At 44.0% G+C, this 22,087-nt stretch overlaps 1 protein-coding gene across 1 annotated transcript; it reads left to right on the top strand.

The window, feature by feature from the left end:
- The first annotated feature begins 701 nt into the window (after positions 1-701).
- Positions 702-20,672, top strand: tsc1b (TSC complex subunit 1b). Its single transcript, XM_035184807.2, has 22 exons — positions 702-991; positions 5,084-5,303; positions 5,512-5,615; positions 5,755-5,907; positions 6,243-6,387; positions 6,750-6,904; positions 6,996-7,069; positions 7,167-7,345; positions 7,718-7,836; positions 9,042-9,207; positions 9,321-9,442; positions 10,016-10,109; positions 10,397-10,504; positions 11,294-11,939; positions 13,587-13,630; positions 14,509-14,675; positions 15,345-15,527; positions 15,636-15,746; positions 16,636-16,758; positions 17,259-17,446; positions 17,858-18,031; positions 18,338-20,672. Exons 2-22 carry the CDS (start codon positions 5,195-5,197, stop codon positions 19,023-19,025), a joined length of 3,852 nt encoding a protein of 1,283 aa, XP_035040698.1. The 5' UTR covers positions 702-991; positions 5,084-5,194; the 3' UTR covers positions 19,026-20,672.
- Positions 20,673-22,087: the final 1,415 nt, after the last annotated feature.

Raw genomic sequence — 22,087 nt, 5'->3', positions numbered from 1 at the left:
TATCAAAATGATCAGGCAGCGATTTTGACCCGAGGTTCGCTCCAGCTGCAGATGACTACTGTAGTTTATCTGAGGTCGTAGAAGAAAACATGTTCAACTAACACAGACTGAATGCTGCAAAGCACTGGTTGCTTATTTTTTTTATTGATATTTAAGGTGCTGTGAGTCCAAATGGCACAAAATGTGACTCTGCACTTCACTTGGTCACTAACAACACACATGACAAGTGCCAAGCGGATAAGTTGAACGGTTTTGTGAGATCTGATGAACTCTGCTGTCTAGTTCAAATTTCAAATTAAAAGTCCTAATCTTTCTGACCTGTTTTTTAACATTGTGAGGAGGTATAAACGTTTGAATGACCATGAATACATTTGACTTGGAGGATTAATATTAATATATAATATATATTGCTCAGTGCTTCATTATTATGAATGATCTCATCAGTTTTGTCCTCCAGTGGATGTTTATTTATTTTATTCCCAACCATTATTAACTTCATTTTAAAAAATTGACAAAGAAGATGAACATTTGAATTGTGAAAGTGATTTTTTTCTCTGTCTCAGTTTCCTCAAACATAACAAACTTTAGTTATTTTTTAATTTGACAAAGAAAATGAACCTGGTGAAAAAAAATAAGACTAATTTGCGCGTGCGCTGTGCACATGTGGGTCACGCGAAACCGCATTACACTCACTCCATCCTTCCACCAATGAGGAGACTGCAAAAACAATATTAGCTTTGCAACAGCGGCGAAAACCCCGATGTGACCGGGCGTTGATTACACTCCTGGGTCATCAGGTGTAATTTGCGAAACTTGTTTTTCACATTTCTTGCGGTAAATCAGTCGCTAAAGTTGCGGGTTTGCGGCTCGCGGCGGCGCTAACTTGTGGGATTAGTTCGCATGCAGCCCGACAGCGGAGGGTGACAGCGGTGGGATGGGCTGTGAGGTGTTCAAGATGGCGGCGCCCTGTGGAGTGCAGCTTCTCTAACAGGTAAACAGCTCCGATTATTCACAGCTAACGTGCTTTCCCCGCAGCGAATCTCGTCCCGCGGGACCCGTGTGGTCCACCGGGGGCTGGTGGGCCTCCGTCTGCGCCGTGCGGCCGCGGCTGACAGGCGGGATGAGCCCCGGACCGAGCGCGGGGTTGGCTGCTGCCAGCTAACGTTAGCTCTCGGCGGTGGGACTGGCTTGTTTTCCCGAGTGATGGGGTTTAACGTGGATGTCGGTGCTTTCAACCCGCCTCGTCGGGGGCTTGTCTCGCGTGTTCGGTTCGCTGCGGGTCGGGTTCGTGCGGGACAGGCCGCCCGTGTGGGTTTATTAACGGGGGGGATGAAGTAGAACCCAACCCTGCCCATTGTTCTCTGCGAGTTGTTTACGACAGGCAGCAGCAGCAGCAGCCTGTGGTCAGTCCGCACACAGCAGCAGCTTCTCCTGCAGCTGCCTTCACCCTGCACCTCAGTCCGCTGGGCCACTGGGCCACCGGGGCCTCGGTGCTTGCATCACTTCTACTTCTGCTTCATTTCAACACTGAGCTCCTCATGCATCTCTCTGCTCGTTTAAACAATATCCTGCAGCTGCATTGATACTTGAATTCAGCCTGACTTTGTTTTTCCTGTCATCACTCATTCATATCCTGACACACACGTTCAGTCCCTCTGTTGTATTAACTGTTTAAACTTGTATTTATTTAGAAGGGACAGTGTCCATTCATTCATATGAGCACAATGGTTCATATACATGCACCAGAGTTAACTCTCTTTGACACATTTTTAATCTGCACTCCCAGGCAGATTTATATTAAAAGGAGAACAGACAACAAACCTATATATTATACACATGCAAGCTGAGGCAAAAGCCACAATATACAACAGTTGGTAAAAATTAGACAATCAAAAGGAGACATGAGGGATTTAGATGAACAAAAACAAGACTATTCCAGATGGTGACCTATTTGAGTCATCATTGTTTTTACAGAATTGGAAAATGAGTTGAAAGCAGTGATGTTCCTTAATTCTAGGTTTACAGTGTTCCAGGTTATGTTACTGCTATCCACAATAATACATTTCCAGTGCTATAATTTGAGGACTGTAATATATTTCCTACAGCATATAATTAATAAAACAGTGTAAACAACCTTTAACGTCTAAACACAAGCTGCTTTACAAGACTTTTGACAAAATTTAACACAGTCTAAAATGAGCTGGCGGTCTCCTGATCTAAATTAAGGGTCCTGAGGTGGCGACACTGCTGGATTCCATCTGTCGGGGTGAGCGGAGGACTCAGTCCAGTGGTTTCCAGGGAACGGGACTGGTTTCAGATTAAAACAGATTCCCACAAGAGCACCAGAGCTCACATTTTTCGCATTGCTTCTTCTTTTTCTAGTTTTTGTGAGGTTTTTTTTGTTGCAATTGACTCTAAATTAATTGGAGAACATTGCTTGTGTAGACTCAATACCTTTATGGCTAAAAATGTTATTGAGTAGTTGTTTGACACATAGACTCAATAGGAATGATGACTCAGTGTTAGTTTTGCAATGATCTGATTGGTCAGTAGTTGGGCAGTTGACAGGTTTTGATCAGATCCTCTGATGCTAACCTGCAGGTTAAAGGGGCAGGGTAGGTTACCATGGTGATTCACTCCCCCTAAGAAGTGAACTCAAACCCCAGAATCAAACCTGAAGATACTTCGCTAACCACAAATCCCACGTTGCCGTGCAGGGCCCTGAACAGGTCAGTTAGGTGGATGGTAAACATTTTTCTTGAAATTGACTGACCAGGTTGTTTGTCTCTCTGATACCACTTTAGAATATTTGCGCAGGGGAGAAGGAGCCTGTCGGTAAATGCTCGCACTGAGCCAGATGTTATTTCTAGTGTGTACATGGGAGCGTTCGGGCCACATAAAGGTTCTTTGTTTCGTCCTGAGCTAATCCCAAACTGCCTGGGACCACACTGAGGGTGGCTCCTGTGCCACTGACCTGTCCCTGCAAGAATGAAGCGGGTGGAAAACCCCCCACCTACATTTCAATCCACTGCCCGCACCCCCGCCTCCCAGCGGCCGCATGACTGAGCAGTTAATTGATAACAGGGAGACAATCGCGTTGGGACTTCTTGCGGGGATTCAAAAAGCAGGGATGTCGTGTTCCGGCTGTTATCATCTTGTTTTGATCTGTTGTGAGTGAGAGAAGCTCGAGGGCAGTGTCTCCGTCCGACATATGACTTCAGTGGAAATGAGATCAAATGTGCTGGATATCGTTTAATTCCTTCGTGTCTCGTTTTCTAAATGACCTTCTGTTGTATTGGGGCTTGTTTTTTTTGGGGGGGGGGGGTCATGTGACTGTGTTGAAAGATTTGTTATTCGTCACTAATGAAGTGCTAATCATCCTTTAGTGTGTTGAGTGTGTGGCCAAGGTGTTGAAACACAGACTGACGCGATCTCCCCTGTTGGGTACAAACACCCCGAGGATAATGACCTGCCTATCAAGATTATCTGGGCCTGTTTTTCAGATGGAGATTTGCATGACTCTGCTTTAATTGAAACTAGTGACTCAGCGTTGCGCCTAAATATATTACACACAATATAAATAGACTATTAACCTGAAACAGTAGACAGGTTTTCATGCCTGTTCTTGCTGTGGTTTGAATTTAGGCCATTGACAGTAAACAGGAAGGATTGAAATGGGTTGCGGGGTCAAATGAGGTTCGTATTTGAAACGTATTTGCGCGGCTGAATTCTGCCGAAGAACTCAGCAGTGGATTGTCTGATGTGTTCAGGAAAGTCACTGGAGTGTTTTGGCGGAGGACGGCGTCTTGGTAGAGCAGCAGGAGGCAGGACCTAATTTATGACTTCCTCTGCGGAGATGGCATGTTTTTGTTCATGTCACATTGACACCAGCGTCAGCTCTTATCACCACAAGCTCTAGAATCTCATTGTCTTTCCACGTTGACATCTTTGTCTTCTACATGTATGGCTCTACTTTTTATGCTGATACACAGTTTTTTCTATCTTGTGTCCTAACCAGTGTAGTTTTTTTCAGACAATCACATCAAAGCGTGTGTTTCACTGGTATTAGCAATGTTTAATTAAGTGTATGTCTTATTGACAGAGGCTGCAAAGGGCTTCCACATAAAGTTATGGTTTATAATACACTGTGTATGTACAAATGGTGAATATATTGGATTTGTTTACCCATGAAGAGTTGTTGACTTGACTTGACCGAGTTTCTGCACCACACCCTCTGCACTTCGTGCATGTTGTAACAGTCATAATTATGTATAATGCAACAGGTTTCTTTTACAATGGAGAAAGTTCTCTGAGAATCTCTTTCATATTTGAGCAAAATATGTTTTGTGATGGAAATATCCTGAATCAAATAGAATCAGGACCTGGTGAACTGTACCTTGTGTGTTAAGTTTGACTCTGTGTGATCATTTCATTGATTGCAGACGTATTTATGAGGTCAGTGTCAATGAGCGGTTGCAATTCCACCTTCGAATGTGGTCTGGGTGATCAGATCTTAATGCATCATGGGTGAGCTGTCACTTGTACTTTGAGCTGTCCACCTGTGACAGTATCACCAGCGGCGCATGTTAATACCAGGTCTGAACTGGACCTTTGTCACTTAATGAAAGCAGCTCAATGGCTCTTATGTGGTTCCTTATCAGCCACAACGTCAGGGGCTGTTTAATTAAGTTGGTAAAATGACACAAGAGTTATAAAAATACTGGATACTAAAGATGGAATCACAGAATTAATGTAATGGAAAAAATCATTGATAATTAATTCAGTTGGACTCAAACTGAAGCTCAATTGGGATTCAGGTACGTGTATGACAACAATAAATGGTGTCCGTGATAATAAATGGTATAAAGCTTTCAATGTGACAACATCATGGGAACAACATTTTCTCAATTCCCTTCAATCTTCATCATTCTTCATGACTAATTAATTTAGATGAAGTTCTTCTAATCATTGCCGATGACGATGAAAAATCCTGCACAGCGTCACTATCGTCACGTGTGACCATTAATCCCCGATCAGGGCTCTGACTAACTCTGGGAAATGTTTCTGTCCTGTTGTGATGCAGAGGTGCCTGGAGACTGTATCGGAGGGTGGGCCCAGGAGTCCTCCAGGCAGGCAGGGACTGACACCTTGACAGAGAGACACTGCCTCCACCTCCTGCACTGCCACCGCCACCATGGCCAGGGAGCAGCCCAATGTGGGGGACCTCCTCCCACTCCTGGAGACCTCCGACCTCCACCAGCTAGAAGAGATCCGAGGCCTTATCAATGAGCAGCTCAGCACCGGTAGGACCATTTGGATTGATTCATGTCAGCGTGATTTGTCAATGTGGTGAGGTTTGATAAATGAGCTTTGATAGATTGCACCTGACAGCTTTTATCATCTCCTTTTTATTAGCGTTTGGTTGAAGAGTCATTGTCTTTTAACATAACCTCCTGATTTATTATGCCCGTCTCAAAAATGAATAATTTATTTCTCCCGTTTTTCTTAAAGAGCGAGGGTCCATGCTGCTGAACAGCCTGGTGGACTACTTTCTGGAAACTAATTCTACCCAGGCCATGCATATCCTCTCCTCAGTCAGAGAGCCACATGATAAGGTGAGAACCATCACGACATAATCCTGGTCACAGGATTTAAAGTTTAAAGTCAAATCAATTAATTCCAGTGAAATCACTGCTGCGAGAGTATCTACTCGAATCTAACCCTGCTGCGACTCCTCTCCCGACTTCCTCACAGCACCTTCTGGACAAGATGAACGAGTGCATGACCAAGCAGGCCTGCCGTCTGCCCACCCTCACCCTGCTCGGCCATGTAATCCGCAAGCAGCCGTCCTGGATCCACAAGATTGCCCGATACCCCCTGCTGCTCTCGCTGCTCAAATGCCTCAAGGTAACGGCCCAGTTATAAACAAAGAAATCTCCTTGTCAGGGGTTGAGAGGTTATAGGATGAGAATTAGTCTATTTATTCAACAACTGTGCTTTTCATTGTGTGTTTTTATCATTGTGGAGGCATGTCAGGCAGTAGGCAGGTCAATTAAATGCAATTTATTTTATCTGCACTGACCTTTTTGGAGGCTGGCTTAATGTAGCTTCCATGAACCAGATTTTATAGTTAGTTAAAATTAAGTTATACATTTTTAAGAGTTACCATTTCCTTATACGTTCGATGCAGCATGTTAGCAATTAAACGTGCCACTCAAGTTCCCACAAATTCTCCTTGGCAGACGGATACGGACGTAGTGGTGCTGATAACCGGAGTACTGGTACTGATCACTCTGCTGCCCATGATCCCTCAAGCGGGGAAACAACACCTGTGGGAGTATTTTGACATCTTCGGCCGCCTGGCATCCTGGAACCTTAAGAACCCTGGTAGGAACCTCTATCTTGCTAACCTGATGCTGAAAAGTAGACAGTTGCTGAGGGGGGAGAGCGGTCGTCCTCCGGCAGTTCGATCCCAGTCTTCCCCATCTGCTTGCCGAAGTGTCCTTGGGCAAGATACTGAACCCTGAATTTCCCCAAGAGAAAGAAGTGCTGCCCATAGATGCACTGTATGAATGTGTGTGTGTATGAATGTCAATAAACTGTACTGTGTGATTGGTCATCAAGACTAGAAAAGCTCTATATTAAAAACAGATTACATTACACCTTTAGCCTTTTTCTTGAAAGTATCTTGCAGTGTGAGTTGAATTTGTTATGCCGGAGTTCACATTTGTGGCTTTTTACACATTCAGGGCATATTTCGGAGGTTTATCTAATCCATCTGCACGCCAGCGTCTATTCCCTCTTCCACCGCCTCTACGGCATGTACCCGTGCAACTTTGTGTCCTACCTGCGGTCCCACTACAGCATGAAGGAGAACATGGAAACATTTGAGGAGGTGGTAAAGGTGAGAACTTTCCCTCTGCTGCTCTGCTGTGCTGCTCTTCATTAAAGTTTTTTGGGCTAATATTAATTTTGTGTCCAATCTTTCCACTCAGCCGATGCTTGAACACGTTCGTATACATCCTGAACTGGTGACTGGAACAAAGGACCATGAGCTTGATCCCACAAGGCAAGTCGCACGCTGCTTTAACCAAACTATGGAACAATTTGGTGTTACATCTTCTCTCATGCATGACTTTGACATACGGTGCTGTGTTTCTCTGTAGGTGGAAAAAGTATGAAATCCATGATATCGTCATCGAATGTGCCAAAGTGTCTCTAGACCCCAAGGAGGCCTCCTGTGAGGAGGGTTACGCCACCATGCCTGAGAGCTTTTACCCCCAAATCCACATGCGACCACAAGACTGCACTTCCAGCCCCTACACAGACCTCCACAGCAGCTACGGTCAGAAAACATCTTGGATATTTATGAAACTTGGCCAAACTGGAACGATACTGGATTTTAAAGGATTTTGCTGATGTTATTATTAAGTTTTTTTTTACACAAATGCATGATGATCAATATATGTATTTCCTTTTTGTTGTATATATCTATATATCTTTCAGGTTTTTCACTACTCTAATGTTTTATATCTCAAAACAATAAGTAATTACCAGGATTAATCTTTGCAATTCCATTTTATTTCCCAAATTAAACATTCTTTTCTCTGATTGGTTTAAATCACAAGCATTGAGCAGCAGTTTCCAAAAGAGCACAGAAAACTGCAGGTTGCATCCATTCGAAGATTGATCAGGCTATTTTTCTTCCTGACAACAGGAAGCTCTTCTTCGACCCCATTCTCAACTCCACGGCAGCCGCTACCCCCGCCCCTGTCCTTGCCCCCCTTCTCAGGGACACAGCCCTCCTACCGCAGCCCACAGACCTCCAGACGCCAGGTAACATCATCCATAATCCGGTCAAAAGCTGTCAAAGTCCTGGTTTAATACACGAGACTGGTCCGTAACTGATGATCAGAGGTAATACCAGAGCGCTAGGTCGTTAAGCTTCTGTTTGCTGCTTGCTGTCGTACACCGGGTCATGTTTACACTTCATGTATCATCTGTCACATGTGGTGAGTTAATTGCTTTCCTCCAGAATCCCCCACAAAGCCCTCAATTAGAGCAACCACCGACCGCCATGTTTCGTAAGGCGTGGAGAGAAAGTGAGCAGACAGACGGTTTTTGACTCATCAGAGTCGCCGGGCTGGCAGACCATTGGGTCAAGCTTCAGGAATTACAAGGCATCCTCGTCCTGATACCCCTCTGTAGACCACAACCAGCCCCTGAGGGTTGGTTGCGTAGCAGATACTGTCTCTGGCTTTCTATTATTGGCCCGGCCACATGAAGCAGCGGTCTGGGTGTTGTTCTGCCCCCTGGGGTCCGTCTGAGGATTTGTCTCTGCGACCCAGTGATTAGAGAAGTTTGTGGTTTCTGGGTCGCGATCATAAAATCAAGTAACGTGCATGAAAACTTTTTATATCCGCCTGAGTCACTTCTTAAAGGATCTGTTCACTAAAATTATGAATAGATTTTTCTCATACAGGCTCTCGTTGACTATCCTGAGAAGTGTTGGTTTGGTGTATTGAGTTAAAATTTAATACAAATCCAGATTAAACCAGGACTGTTTGTTTAGGCAAATACCACTGGGACTAATAAAATACTTGCATAACCAGGTTATTATATAACAACTTTTATTATTAATCAGTTACCCAGTAAGTTTGTAATGCTTAGACCAATTTGCAATTGGCCTGTTTATCGGTGGGACCTCGATACCGGGGCTCCATCCCCTGATTACACCTGAGCAGACTCTGGCTGGCAGAGTTTTCATATCTGGGATATTTTATCTTCATTTCTGGATAGTGTGAGGAAGTGGAGAAGTGTCGTCCATCTTTAATAACAGTCTATAGTATGAAATTACAGCAAGCAGGTAGTTTAAGATTGGAAATGGGAAAATGGTTTAGTAACGTATCAACACGATTTTTCTTTAATGTTGAACTGTTCCTTTAAGCACAGTGTAACCTAATTTATTGAGCTTTTATTTTATTTGCATTTTTTTTGACAGATTTGTAATAACTTACTGTTTTTGGTCTTTTTCTTTGCAGAACTCGACCTGTGAACTCAACTCTTCCTGCGGGGGGAAGGACCCTCTGTGGAGCCCCTCCTCGTTGTGTGGCATGGCCACTCCCCCTTCCTCCAGGGGCATGTCGCCCAACTCGGAGCTCTCCCACAGTGCCTCACACCTTCCCAGCCGCTTCCACTGCACATCAGGTACAAGTTACATCATGAGAAGATATTTCAACTCTGCACCAGTGGGGGTTTTTTTATGTTGCACTTGAGTGACGCTGTGGAATTTTCATTTCCGATTGTTTTGGTCTGAGCAGGAGGGAAAGGAACCCCTGCCTCAAGCACTCCAGCCACCTCCTCCCCACCACCCACCCTATCAGATGACTTTCCCATAATCTCATTACCAGCCAGCACAGTCCAGTCCAGTCCCCCAAGAAAGGTATGTTGTGTCCTCTCCATTTTAAAAACATGTCCTTGGATCTCTCCCAGTTTTCAAACTGTCTCCTCAGTGAGTTTGTAATGTGCAGGAATCGATCACCAAGAGACAAATATCCTGAAGGACTTAATGAAATATTGATTAATCAAGTTTTCATAAGCCAGTTGAAGGCTTTTCCTATTGCGTCAATCACAAACATCCAAACAAATATGAAAAACACGCCAGACATTTCAAATCATCTCGTTAGTCATTTTGAAAACTCATTTCCTTGACAGTAGGAGGCAAATTGCTTTTTCTAATATGTTTTAAAGTCTTCTATTTGTGCTCAGAAGTTAACGAATAGGATAAAAGATAAAGTAATTAAAGTTGTTTGTTATTTTTTTATGATTTTTATTTGTAGTTAAACTAAAAACCTGTATCTGTCAGGAACTTGAGTGGAAGTGGTTTGCAAAAAGACAGTGAGGAGCATTCAAATGCAGAGTCTCTAATTCTGACCTGCAGGTTATTAAATTAACACCAACCCAGAGTAAATACAAGAAATACTAGAATAAAACTGTCAATGCTGTGATTTCTCAGGATCGTCGACAAGGAGAGAGCAGTAAACCCACACTGGTGCGTCAGGAGCCAGTGAAAGACACAGAGAAGAGTTCAGAGATACCAACAAATCGAGGTGAGTCATGATGAGTCTAATTACTGCAGTTTATTGCATTAAATTTAACAGTAGAGGACTTTTTACAGGCCTGAACTCATGCAATATAATTTGGACTTGGCTCGACTGAGCTCTCCGGTGGGCGGACCTCTCTTTGTGATTCTAAACCAGGGAATTATTGGATCATAAGTTTTATTGATGTGGAAATCACCGTACCCAAAAATAACCACACCGGATTTGTATTGGTAGTTTTGGTATTTGTGCTTTTTCGAGTGGACTTTTTTCTGATGCAGATGTTTCCTCTGTAGATGCAGGAGCTGCTGAGAATGTCTCCATGACTTTAACAGAGCTGTCGGTCTTCATGAAGAAACAGGAGCTGGAGCTTCAGCTGAGAACAGAGAAGGAGAGGGAAGAAGGTGAGCATCGGTTTTAGTGTGTGTGTGTGTGTATGTATCTCATAGAACCAGATCCTAGTATTTTGTTAGTCAACCTCTTCAAGAAAAGAATCCATAAATACCAAATTATCCGGTACTAAAGTTATAGAAACGGCAAATTGAGATCTTAAGGTAGGTGGGAAGGTGTGTGTGTGATTCATAGACATGTATATAAAGATGGCCGACATGACTCCTCTAGAAAATGAAGCCAAAACATCTGGATCGCCCCCTGGTGGCTGGTTGCTGTATAGGTTCTAAACCGTGGACCAAAAAGTCAAAGTGGAAGTGGAGAGGAGGTGTCGTCCATCTTTATTTATGATCTTTGGTATGATTGTGTTGTTTGTGCAGCGCAAAATGACCCAGTTTGGGTCTATTCATTTACAGCATATCTTAATAAAGAAGATAGCAGATACTTTGCTGCAGTATGTAACTTCAGTGTATATATATATATAAAGAAAATTAATAATGTTAATAACTGAAAACAACACTAATGATGCAGGAGGGAAAAGAGTGAGAGCAAAAAAGTGCCCCTGGGACCCCTACAAATAAATTCTAGAGCAGATGCCATACATCACATGTATTTATCACAACTTAAAATAAATATAGACCTACATATATCCATGGGAACTATTAAATGGACATTTCATAATTAAAATTGCCATTAATGTGCAAAAAGTAAATGCACCTTTTGACACCTGTTGTGGGTGTTGGAATGTTTAATGGAAGATGCACAGGTTCATGTTGAGCTTTAATGGCTTGTTTCTGCTGCAGCTGCCATCACAGAGGAGCTGCTGAAGATCACTGAAGACACACAGGAGCTGCAGGGCCCGAGGGGCTTCGACTCCCCTTTCTATCACACCACTGAGACTCTGACTGGCTGTCAGGCACAAGACAAGACCCACTCCAACGCCCAGCCTGAAGGCCCCATCCGCGGCCCCCAGTATGTTGTGTCAACACCAGACAAAGCGGAGAACACGGCAAGCACCAGCGGCGTTGGCAGTGAAAGAGGAGGTGGCGGAGCAGGAGGAGACAGCAGGAGTTCAGCCCTCGGCCTCGAGCAGTCCTGGTCTTTCCAGTCCTGTTTCACCCCGATCGATCACCACCTGCACCGGAGTCCCTCCGCCCCAGACGACGAGGTGGGCAGGTTCGGGATGTTCTCCCCGAGCCCGTGCAGCAAGACGCCAGCCCCGGTGCCCTACGAGTCGTTTTTCGATCTGGCTCTGCCCAGGGCGGCTTCGCTCTTCGTGGGCCAGAAGACGTCGGAGGCGGTGCACAAGGCGGCGATGGAGAAGCTGTTACAGCAAGAGGAGGGGTTGGAGGACGGGGAGGAGGAAGGGGTAGTGACTGCTTCACCACTGGAGGTGCTGGATCGCCTAGTTCAGCAGGGGAGCGATGTCCACGATAAAGTTCTTAAGAGGTGAGGGGCTTGATGTTGAATCAGCCTTTAGCAATCTTGTAAAATGCGATAGTATTTTAATCATACGAGTACACGGCCCATTGTAAACGCATCTGTTTGGATTGGGCTGTTTGCTTAATCTGTGTTAAATGTGATTGTAGCTTTCTTTCTAAAACTGCTAAAGTGACCTTCAGTAAATGAGCCACGGCAAATAAAGACCTGCTGCTGGACTCCACAGATCACTGCTGCTGCACAAAGAGCCGTTCACCTGTTTATTCAGAGTTCAGTGAAGCTCCACTCAGTACACAGAACCCAGAACTAGAGAATCAGTTGTTGCTGTTGTGTTGAACGCGCTGTTCTTTATCTACGTTGATGAGTCCCAGCCTCCTGATGCTGCAGAGCACTGGTCGCCTGTTTATTCAAAGTTTATTTATATTGATTCTATAACGTGTCCAGATCTCGCCAAATTCGACACTGCTCTTCAACTGCCCTTTCTACACAATTGTAGAAAATCCTAAATGCTATTGACCAATGTTTTATGGAGAGGATCGTGAGATACTGCAGTTCTGTGAATGTGTCGTCAATGCGAAGCTCGTGTTGATCACTGAAGAAACCCAGGAGTGTGTTTTGATGTGCGGTTCACTCTGCCGAGGCTGCTTGGGTTGTTTCCAGTCTGTTTCAGTGGCCCAAAGGAAACACCCAGTCGAGAACAAGTATGACATTGTTCAGGAGCTGCCACCCCCTTCTTTCGACACACACACACAAACACACACAGAGTGAGCCAGTCCTCCAAACCCAATGACACAACAGTAGAGACAGTGTCAGCAAAGTCAGCGCCGGGCTCAGAACAATCAATTCAGTCGCTCAGAACAATCAATTCAGTCGCTCATCACCGCCACATTTTAACAGCTTCGCCAGAGACAAACACGGCCGATGGAGCGAGTGATGTCACCTGAAACACAAACCAACAAGTCACTTTATTACAAACTGGACACTTGCAGTATTTAATTTGATGCTATCTATATTTTCACCCTCTTGGATTAGACACATAATGTGAAATGAGCTCGATTTGACCAGTGAGAAAACGATCTTTAGAGCTGGAAGGTGGATTTGGTTGCTGATGGACAGAAGCAGACTAACTGTTTCCGCCTGCTTCCAGTCTGTATTTCAAGTTAAGTGGCTGCTGGCTGCCGCTTCATCTTAAACAGTCGGACAAAGTATCCGTCTATCTTCTCGTATTACTTTCATTATCAAAGCTAATTTGCTTATTTCCCAAAATGTCAAACTTACAATGATGTATTCTGTGAAATTGAACTTGTAATTAATTCAGACAAGAGAGTTTTAAACCACAGTATCTTGGTTGGAGAACTCCATGATACATTTATAAGATACAACAATCCAAATATTAGAATATACATTTGTTATAAAGTGTCTTATACGGTTTTGTTTGTGAATATTTAAGTTCTGCAAAGTTTAAAAAGTCCAGAGTTTGTGGTAAAAGGAGATTCTGCCCCCACAGAAAACCCAGAAGCTCTTAAAGCCCCTTGAACACCTTGACATTACAAAACCTCACATTTGCATAATGAATGCTCTTCACTTGAGAGCAGCTTAGGAACAGAAAAACCCCAGAGAAAGTTTTTCACAGTTTTTCTTTCTCTCCCTTCACAGATTACCTTTGCCAAGTAAGTCAGCTGACTGGACGCACTTTGGAGGTAAAGCACTAACACAGCAACACTGTTGCACACTGATAAAAGAGGCTATTATAGAGACTGCAGATGGAGCATTATTTAGGCATGACTAGGTATTCATCACGAGCTCTTGAGACATAAACAGCAAGTGAAAATGCTGCCAGGCCGGACAGGGAATTTGTTTAAGCCGAGGTTATTCAGAACACACAGAGTTCCCACAGTCATGCAGATCACGGATCAAGTCGGAAACTCCAATGTTTGGCTGTTTGGAGATTTCTTCTTCACTCGGTCTCCCAGAGCAGGAATCTGATTTTCTCCAGCTGCAGTTCACGACAAAATGGAAACACTGTGATTTTGCTTAAGTCTTTGCCAACTTGTAATAACAACTCTGGAATTGAATCATTTCTTTTTTTTTACTACACCTAAAACAAAGCTCCTGTCTTTTCTCATGACTGATCAGATTCTCCAGAGAAAATAAATTTTCTCTGCTCTCTTTCCATTTATACATCGTAAAAAAATTATGCTGTTTATCTAAAATTATGATGGACAATTTTATGATTTGGTGTTTTTTTGATTTTGATTGAACGGTTCTGCATTTTACACTTTTAAAATATATTGTGATTAACCGACCACAATTTTATCTTCAATTTTTTTGTCTGTGTGTGTGTGTGACTGATCAGCAAATCAATTTCAAAGTTTAAAAACTAAATCTCACAACTGATAACAGAACCGTGATTATATATCACACGTTTATGTACAGTAATTTCTTCACTTATATTGACACAACATTAACTGTGCTATTTTTGGCGTCCCACACTTGAATGATAATTGATCCCAATCCTATCAGTGTGTATGTGTGTGTGACCGTGTTAATTACGTTATTATTATCATGGCCTCCCCAGGCTCTGCTCCGCTGGACGAGCTTCACACGCTGCGCAGCCAGCTGCTCCTGCTGCACAACCAGCTGCTGTACGAGCGCTACAAGAGGGAGCAGCACGCCGTCCGCAACCGACGCCTCCTCCGACGCATCATCAACGCCACTGCACTGGAGGAGCAGAACAATGCTATGGTGAGTTTGCAACTCATTATCACAGATTTGCCCTTTTAAGCACCTTTTAAATTTCGGTACTTACAAATAACAACTGTGCTTGAATTAGACAAAAGGTGTGTGGTAGTCTTTGTTTATTGAGATGCAGCACCACAGAACAATTAGACGACAGGGTTTACAGGTTTTATTCTTCAGCAACCTCTTTGCATTTTGATCAGCGAGAGGAGAAAGAGCATCTCAATTCTTCAGAGGTTTCTACTGATCGCTGAGGCATTTGTGCCACTTCATGACTCCAGCTGTCAAATCTCTTCTGCTGTCAGGTCTCATCTGCAGCATGTCGCCGAGGAAATTGAACTGAAGCTGTTTTGTTTGCGCCTATTCAGACAGATTATGTTTTCAACAAGTGATGGTCACAAAGAAGCCATGAAGGCTGTTTTGTCTCCAGGAAAGAAACATAAACAAGGGGGAGGATCGCTGGCACATTCATGCAGCAATCAACTGAAAGACTCATTAATTTTCTGCAGAAATGTTGCACGCTGATTTAGTATTGTGGAGAAAATGCGTGTGTGTCTCTCTTTGTGTGTGTTCATCGCTATTCTCACAAAAACTTGTGGCACAGACTGTTGCAAACTGCCTTAAACATTTCGTTATTTATACGATTTTGTACTGAAGTTGTTAATGTGTCCCCAGAAGGACCAGCTGAACCTGCAGAGTGTGGACATCTTGTCTCTGAGGGAGAGTCTGCAGGTGGAGCAGCAACGGTACAGGCAGCTGTGGGATGACAGGGAGACTGTGGTGACCAGGCTCCACAGTCAGATCAGGCAGCTGCAGCAGGGCCGAGACGACTACTACACCAAGAATCAGGAGCTCCAGGTACACACACACACACACACACACACACACACACACACTGTGGACAAATAACAGGACACGTATTCAGTACACATACGTCTTTAATCTGAAACTGTCTTGTGTCTCCAGAGTAAGGTGCAGGAGTGTCAGAAAAGGATGGATGAACTGGAGGCAGAGCTTCAGAGAGCCAACAACAAAGTGTGCCACACCGGTCACCTCCTCAACCAGACAACCATCAAGGTAAAGCTGCCTTCATCTTTCTTTGTCGGTACCTTTAAAACCAAATCCTGCTTACACAGAAGGTCTTTATCCACATTTTTGTTTGGTATTATTTTGGCAGGTGTTTAAACGTAGCTTTATGTTAAATCAGCGAGAGACTTCAAGCTCTGCTCTTCAGATTCATCCACAGATTTCTTTTCCCTCCCTCCTGTTTTCTAAATGGAAGAACTGGGAACGACAGTAAGAGCAGTGGCAGACAGTTGGGTCAGACATGCAGGGGGTTACAACGACACACACCCCCCCCCTACCCTGGTCCCGTCACCTCTCTGTAGTCTGTCCCGAGGCTCAGTTGCCTTGGAAATGTCGTCTCTCGCCCTCTATTTTTAGGTCAGTGACGTTGGGGATCTGGGTGTTATTCTGCCTCCTGGGGTTTTTACAGCTCTGTTTCCCTCCTCTGACCCAGACTGAACTGAAGTCCTGACAAACAAGGAGCCGTTGATTCAGGAAACGGGCATTTCAAATCAGACAGCATCCACACAGTCGAGTGAAGATCCTAATTCATGGAATGCGGACAACATGAATACAAATTGTGGAATCGTTTTAGCCGCCAGGGCAGATGGGATTGATTTTTTTTTTTAAAGATAATTGTCACATAGCAGCTGTAGAGCGAAACATTTCTCTTTTAAAACAACCCCATAGTGAATTCTGTCATAAACCCCAATTAGCTTCTTAGGGTGATGTTGAAGCATCTGCACAACACTTGGTTCCTTGTTGAGTCTCTGATGAATTCATAGATGATTATCTACTAAATCATCTTGTGAAGTATAACCCAGATATTTGTGGACAGGTATTTGTAGCATAATCGCTGTTTTGCCCTCCGTCGTCATTGTTTGTCTCGTGTGTCCTTCAGCTGAGCAACAGCGAGAGCACCCAGCAGCAGATGAGCTTCCTGAACAAGCAGCTGCTGCTCCTCGGGGAGGCACATAAGCTGTCCATGCAGGAGTTACACCACGGCGGCGGCGATAATGCAAAGGTACAGTGCAAGTGTGTGTGAGTCAGAATCAGTGAAATGCAGGGAAGACGTACTGTGGGGGAAAAAGGGGAAACTAATTGGGTTTGTTGGGCATCAAGTCAAAACGACTGAAGCGTTTTTACCAGGAAGCTAGCTTCATCTGAACTATGAGGATACACTAACATACTCAGAGGTTTGTGTTAATTTCTCATGAATAATAAGAGAAACTATTGTTGTTGAATTGTGTGTTTTGGCAGGTTCAGTTAATGCTGCTTTTTCCTTTTAATTAAATCACCCTTCATCGGTTTGCATCCCTGATACAGTAGTTTGCGAGGAAAACTGTATAAGTGAACATGATATAGGTCCAAGATTCATTCACTGTAGAGTCACAATAAATGTCTCCATAAAGTTCCTCATTCATCTTTCATCATCTCGTGTTTTTCTTCTTCCCTCCTGCTCCTCCTGCTCCTCCTGCTCCTCCTGCTCCTCCTGCTGCTGTTGACAACGACCCGTCGCCTCAGGAGGCCCGGATGCTGCAGGCGTCTTACGGGAAAGAGGTGGAGACGCTGAGGCAGAGTTTGTTGGTTCAGGGTCAGAAGATGGAGGCGGCGCAACAGAGAGTCGGCGAGCTGGAGACGCACCTCTCCAAGAAGGAACACCTCATCGCCGAGCAGAAGAAGTTCCTCGAGGATGTGAAATGTCAGGCAAAGTGAGTTTGGCCTCTTCAGTTGAAGTTCTGTTCTCATGTCTTGGATGAGAAGTCCAATTGTCTCATTTTTCTTGGATCATCATGACCTAGATGATGCACAGACAAGTACTTTGATGGCTGTTTTCTGCACGTCATCATCGGCACAATAGTAACTCCTGTAAACGTGTAGACATTAATCTGTTGTCTAATTAAATCCAACATGACATAATTGTGTTTGTATTTAAAGAGGCAGCTACAAACCTCCTGTGTAAACATGCTGGAAATCAGTCACCTGTCTCTGTGCCTGTTTGTACAATCTGTCAGTCCTCTTTCCCTCTGCTTGATTTTAACCGCCTCTGTTCTCGTATTTCCTTTCCCCCTCTTCGCTTCTCTTCTGTTTCCTCGAACCCGATCTCGTCTCTCCGTGTTCAGGTCGGAGCTGCAGGCCTCAGACAGCAGACATTCGGCTCAGAGGAGAATCACTCAGCTGCTGCAGACCGAACTCCTGCAGCTCTACAGCCGAGTGGAGATGGAAGCTCCAGCCAGCACTGCTGCCAGCTCGCCACCAGGGGGCAGAGCTGACCCACACACTCTTGCTGACACCAGGTCAGACTCAGATCTGACAGACACACAATCACACAAACATAAAAAACATAAACTTTAACACATTAGAAAATAGAATGAATGAATGTTTTCGTTAGTGTATATGTCAGAAACTAAGAATCGTTGTCACCTCGTTATATCTGCTTGTTGCACAGCCATGTTTCTACAGTAGCAGATACTAACACACATGCATGGACCCAACATCAACACGTTGTTTTTGGACGTCATGACTTTACACGCCTTTACAGCTCTAAACATCTTGACGGAGCAATTATCTCTCTTAACACGTCAATATTTTCCTCTCCACAGTGTCCTGGTGCCAGATGGACCAAGTAAAAGTCACACGAACGAGGAGGCGGCCAGTAAAACACCGCACGACTCCCCTCGGGGCAACGGCAGCACTTTATCGCCAGGGCAACCAAAGGCGAGCCACTCTTCCAAGTCATCAGCCAACTCCATCAATGGCAGCCAGGACCTGGCCCCGCCCCTGCTGGTGGAGCCCTCGCTGTCCTGTCCCCACGTCAACCCGCTTGCACCCCTGCCCCCCGCCAACGCGCCTCTCACTGTGGGCTCCTACCCCAGTGCCAAGAGCTTCCTGGGCATGAGGGCGCGCGAGCTGTTCCGCAACAAGAGCGAGAGCCAGTGCGACGAGGAGCAGCCGCCGCCTCCGCGCCTTGCGGGCCTCGCCCACAGTCTGAAGACTGAGATGTGTGTGGAGCCACCCTGCCCAGATTATATTGCCCCCGTCAACCCTGCTCCCTCCCCCATTCCGGCTCCTCCTCCAATGCCAGCTCCTGCCACCCCGCTCACGGTGCCCACCGTGCCCACCAAGGAGCCCCCATCTGAGCCCAAGCAGCGGGCCTCCAGCCAGGAAAGCCCCCGCAAGAAGGCAGGGGCCGGGCCCGGTGTAGGGCGGGTTCAGGCAGGGTCAGGGCGCCCCCGGCAACAGCATCTAAAGATCATGGACTACAATGAAACACATCACGAGCACAGTTAAGAGACATAGAACTGAGCCGGGATGGAAAGCGGATGAGGACGGACTTAAGTTTGAAAATGGAGAAGAGCTACAAAATCAGCAAGAGTAACATGTCTGCTACTCTCCACAATTCAGTGTTATTTGATCCATTCCTCTGAGTGGACAGCAGGATTCCCCCAGCGTTTCTTTTTCTTTTTTATTTATACTGATTCATTCCCCTGAAGAATGTTTGTTTGAGGAGGAGACAGGAATACTGAGTTGCAATGTTACCAGTGAGGATGCTAAACTTATGAGTTTGATCATGAGACAAAGACGAACACGATGTGACACTATAAGTCTGAGATTTAACGATCAACCAAATTAGAAACTTTTCCAAATTGGCTCCAGTTGTGTCGATATGTCCATATTTTGAGAAATCTGCGTCAGTTTTCTCCCTTCATCCCGAAACGATGGAGGTGAAACATTTAATTTCTAACACTCTGCAGCAGTTTGTCTCGAAACAGCCTCCTAGTTACTCTGGTTAGTCCTCAGACCTCACAGCGAACAGCATTCAGAGTTCTGTGGATTATCCGGAGTGACGGGGAAACTGTTTTCAGAAACACACTTTGCTGTAATCATTTTTAGGATTTTGTTTCAATGCTGTGAGGACGACAAACAAAGTTCCATTCACCTCTGTTGTCACATTTATCGGATACAGAATCCTCAGAGACGGTATCTAAAAAATTGGACCAATAAAACCGAAATCCTCTGCTGTTGTCAAATACAACTGCAGGATTTTCAAAATACAAACCTTAAATCACACATGAAATATTGTTACATTTTCCTCGATCTTTGGATTGACGACAGACTTGATTCGTGTTTGTTTTTTTTGCGAGTGTTACAGCGGAGCGATGGAAGCGATCGGTGCGTGTGTGTGAGTGTGTGTGTGTGTGTGTGTTACTCGGGGAAACCTTGAACTGTGACGTCGTTGCTGCTGGACCACCTTAACTTTTTTTTGCTAAACTACGTCGAAGTGTGTTTTGTTTTGCGAGCGTGCGTGCGAGGTTGCAGGTAACGGCGTCGTGTTGATTCTCCTGTGTCGGAAAAGATGAGGAAAGTGAACGAAATGAAGGAACTGATGAAATTTTATGCTTTTTTTTTTTAAGAATTCCAAATTGTGTTGTACCTTTTTACTTTTTATTCCGCCACCCAAGAGGTGTGCCCACCACTACATATCCGAAATTTGAACGAGACCAGAGACGCTACACAAACCCAAGCTCCAAATATAAAGGTTTTCTCTGGTAAAGATGGCGAGAAAACATTTGTAATCTGACTGGATTCAAATATCTCCAAACAACAGTGTTGAGACTGAGACAAACACAGTTTAAGTATCAGACCTAAACTCCCTCTTTTCAAAGTCGTCTAAATCCTGTTGTCCACCGGGAGCTCCTGCTGTCATTTCCTTCTGCCTCGCTATCTAAAGCATGTTCAACAATCCACTTTAAACGCCAACCGTAGTAACAACAGCAAATCAAGACAGAAGGTACAATCAGCACAAACTGAAGAAACCAGGACTCTGACCGGAGCCAGGGAACCTGGGACAAAAACGGCAAAAAAGGAAGTTCTTAAAGCAGTGGCTTGTGTTTAACTGTGAACAATAAAGATCGTCTTCAATGTTTTGCACTACAACCCCTGAGTTCTGCTTTGTGTCTGCTGCTGAATGTTGCTCGACGTCAATATGACCAATTAGCTTAGTTTGTTTTGGTGTCGGAACATTTTCAGATATTGAAGATGAGAAGAGGTTTATATTCAAGTTGGGTGCGATGGAACAAACACATATTTGAGCCCAAAAGCTAAAACAATTATAATAATTCAGTTGTTTGACAAAACAGTAAAACTTTTTTCGCCCTTTATTTTTGTTAGATGAAAATAATCAAACTTTTTCCACTTACAATTTTAGGATTTCCTACTTATTTTTTTCGTTAACTAAAATTAACAAAACAAGACATTTGAATATATTGCGTTCAAATAGAGCTGAAGTGTTTTATATAATAGGATTTATTGGGCAGGTTGACAAAGAAATAATTAAAAAAAATAAATATTATAAATCCTAAACATTGCCTTAAAAAGTATAGATGACCCCTAACCCTGCTTCTTCTATTATTATTATATCAGGAACAAGACTAAATTATGCCAAATTGTAAAAAATGTAAGTGAAGTTAAGTTAAACTAACAAGTTAACACGTTATATAAACTATAGAATTAGAATTGTCGCTATGGAGCCGCTCATGAAGGAATAGCTACATTAGCTAACCTTGTTTAGATAAGTGCTATACAAATAAAGTTATTATTAAATATAAAGCTAGAGGCTGTACTATATAGATATTATATAAACTCAATCGCCCCCTGGTGGTTGGCTGCCATAGCCTCAAGGTGAGAAACCCAGTCTCCTCCATGTTGATGGTTAGGACATGGATCAAGTACACATCAAATATTTTTTTCTCAAATATTGGTAATTTTAGGTTATTTCTCACCGCACTGATGTTTGCTCAAGAGTTTATTTTTAAGTTTATTCTCTGCTGCCAATTAAACGGGGCGAAACGTCATGATTGACAGCTGAGACCAGACTCCTGATTGGTCGAGCATGGGCACAGGCGGGGTTTTGCTCTCCGAATGTCTGGACGGTGGGACGAAGTGGACACACGTCGGCCATTTTTATTAACCGTCTATGTGCTGGAGCCAGGAAAAACAGTTAGCTTAGCATAGCACACACCCCATGTTGACACAAGAAGGCCACCAAAGGTAAGTCCACCAGCAAGCACCTCTAAAGCTCAAAATAATAAGTGTTAGGTTGTTTTAAAAATAACACGAGTCAAAGGATAAGTTGTGGCTTTACAGACAGTTAGGGAGCTGACTATTTCCTGGAGTATTGTGCTGGCAGGTGGATTGGAAATGAAAGTAAATGGAAAGTGAGTGGAGCCATTTGTTTCCTCAGTCGTCTCTAAATTAAGTGAAGTTAAATAAATTAGTCTTTTGACTGAGAAAGAAAGTGAATGAACGTTTTTCTCTAAATGTCAAACTTTTCTTTCCACACCAGGTGAGTC

Source organism: Hippoglossus stenolepis, chromosome 18 (assembly GCF_022539355.2).
Source record: "Hippoglossus stenolepis isolate QCI-W04-F060 chromosome 18, HSTE1.2, whole genome shotgun sequence".
Classification (NCBI taxonomy): domain Eukaryota; kingdom Metazoa; phylum Chordata; class Actinopteri; order Pleuronectiformes; family Pleuronectidae; genus Hippoglossus; species Hippoglossus stenolepis.
The sequence above is the reverse complement of the archived record's forward strand: the minus strand, read 5'-3'. Positions and strand labels throughout refer to the sequence as shown.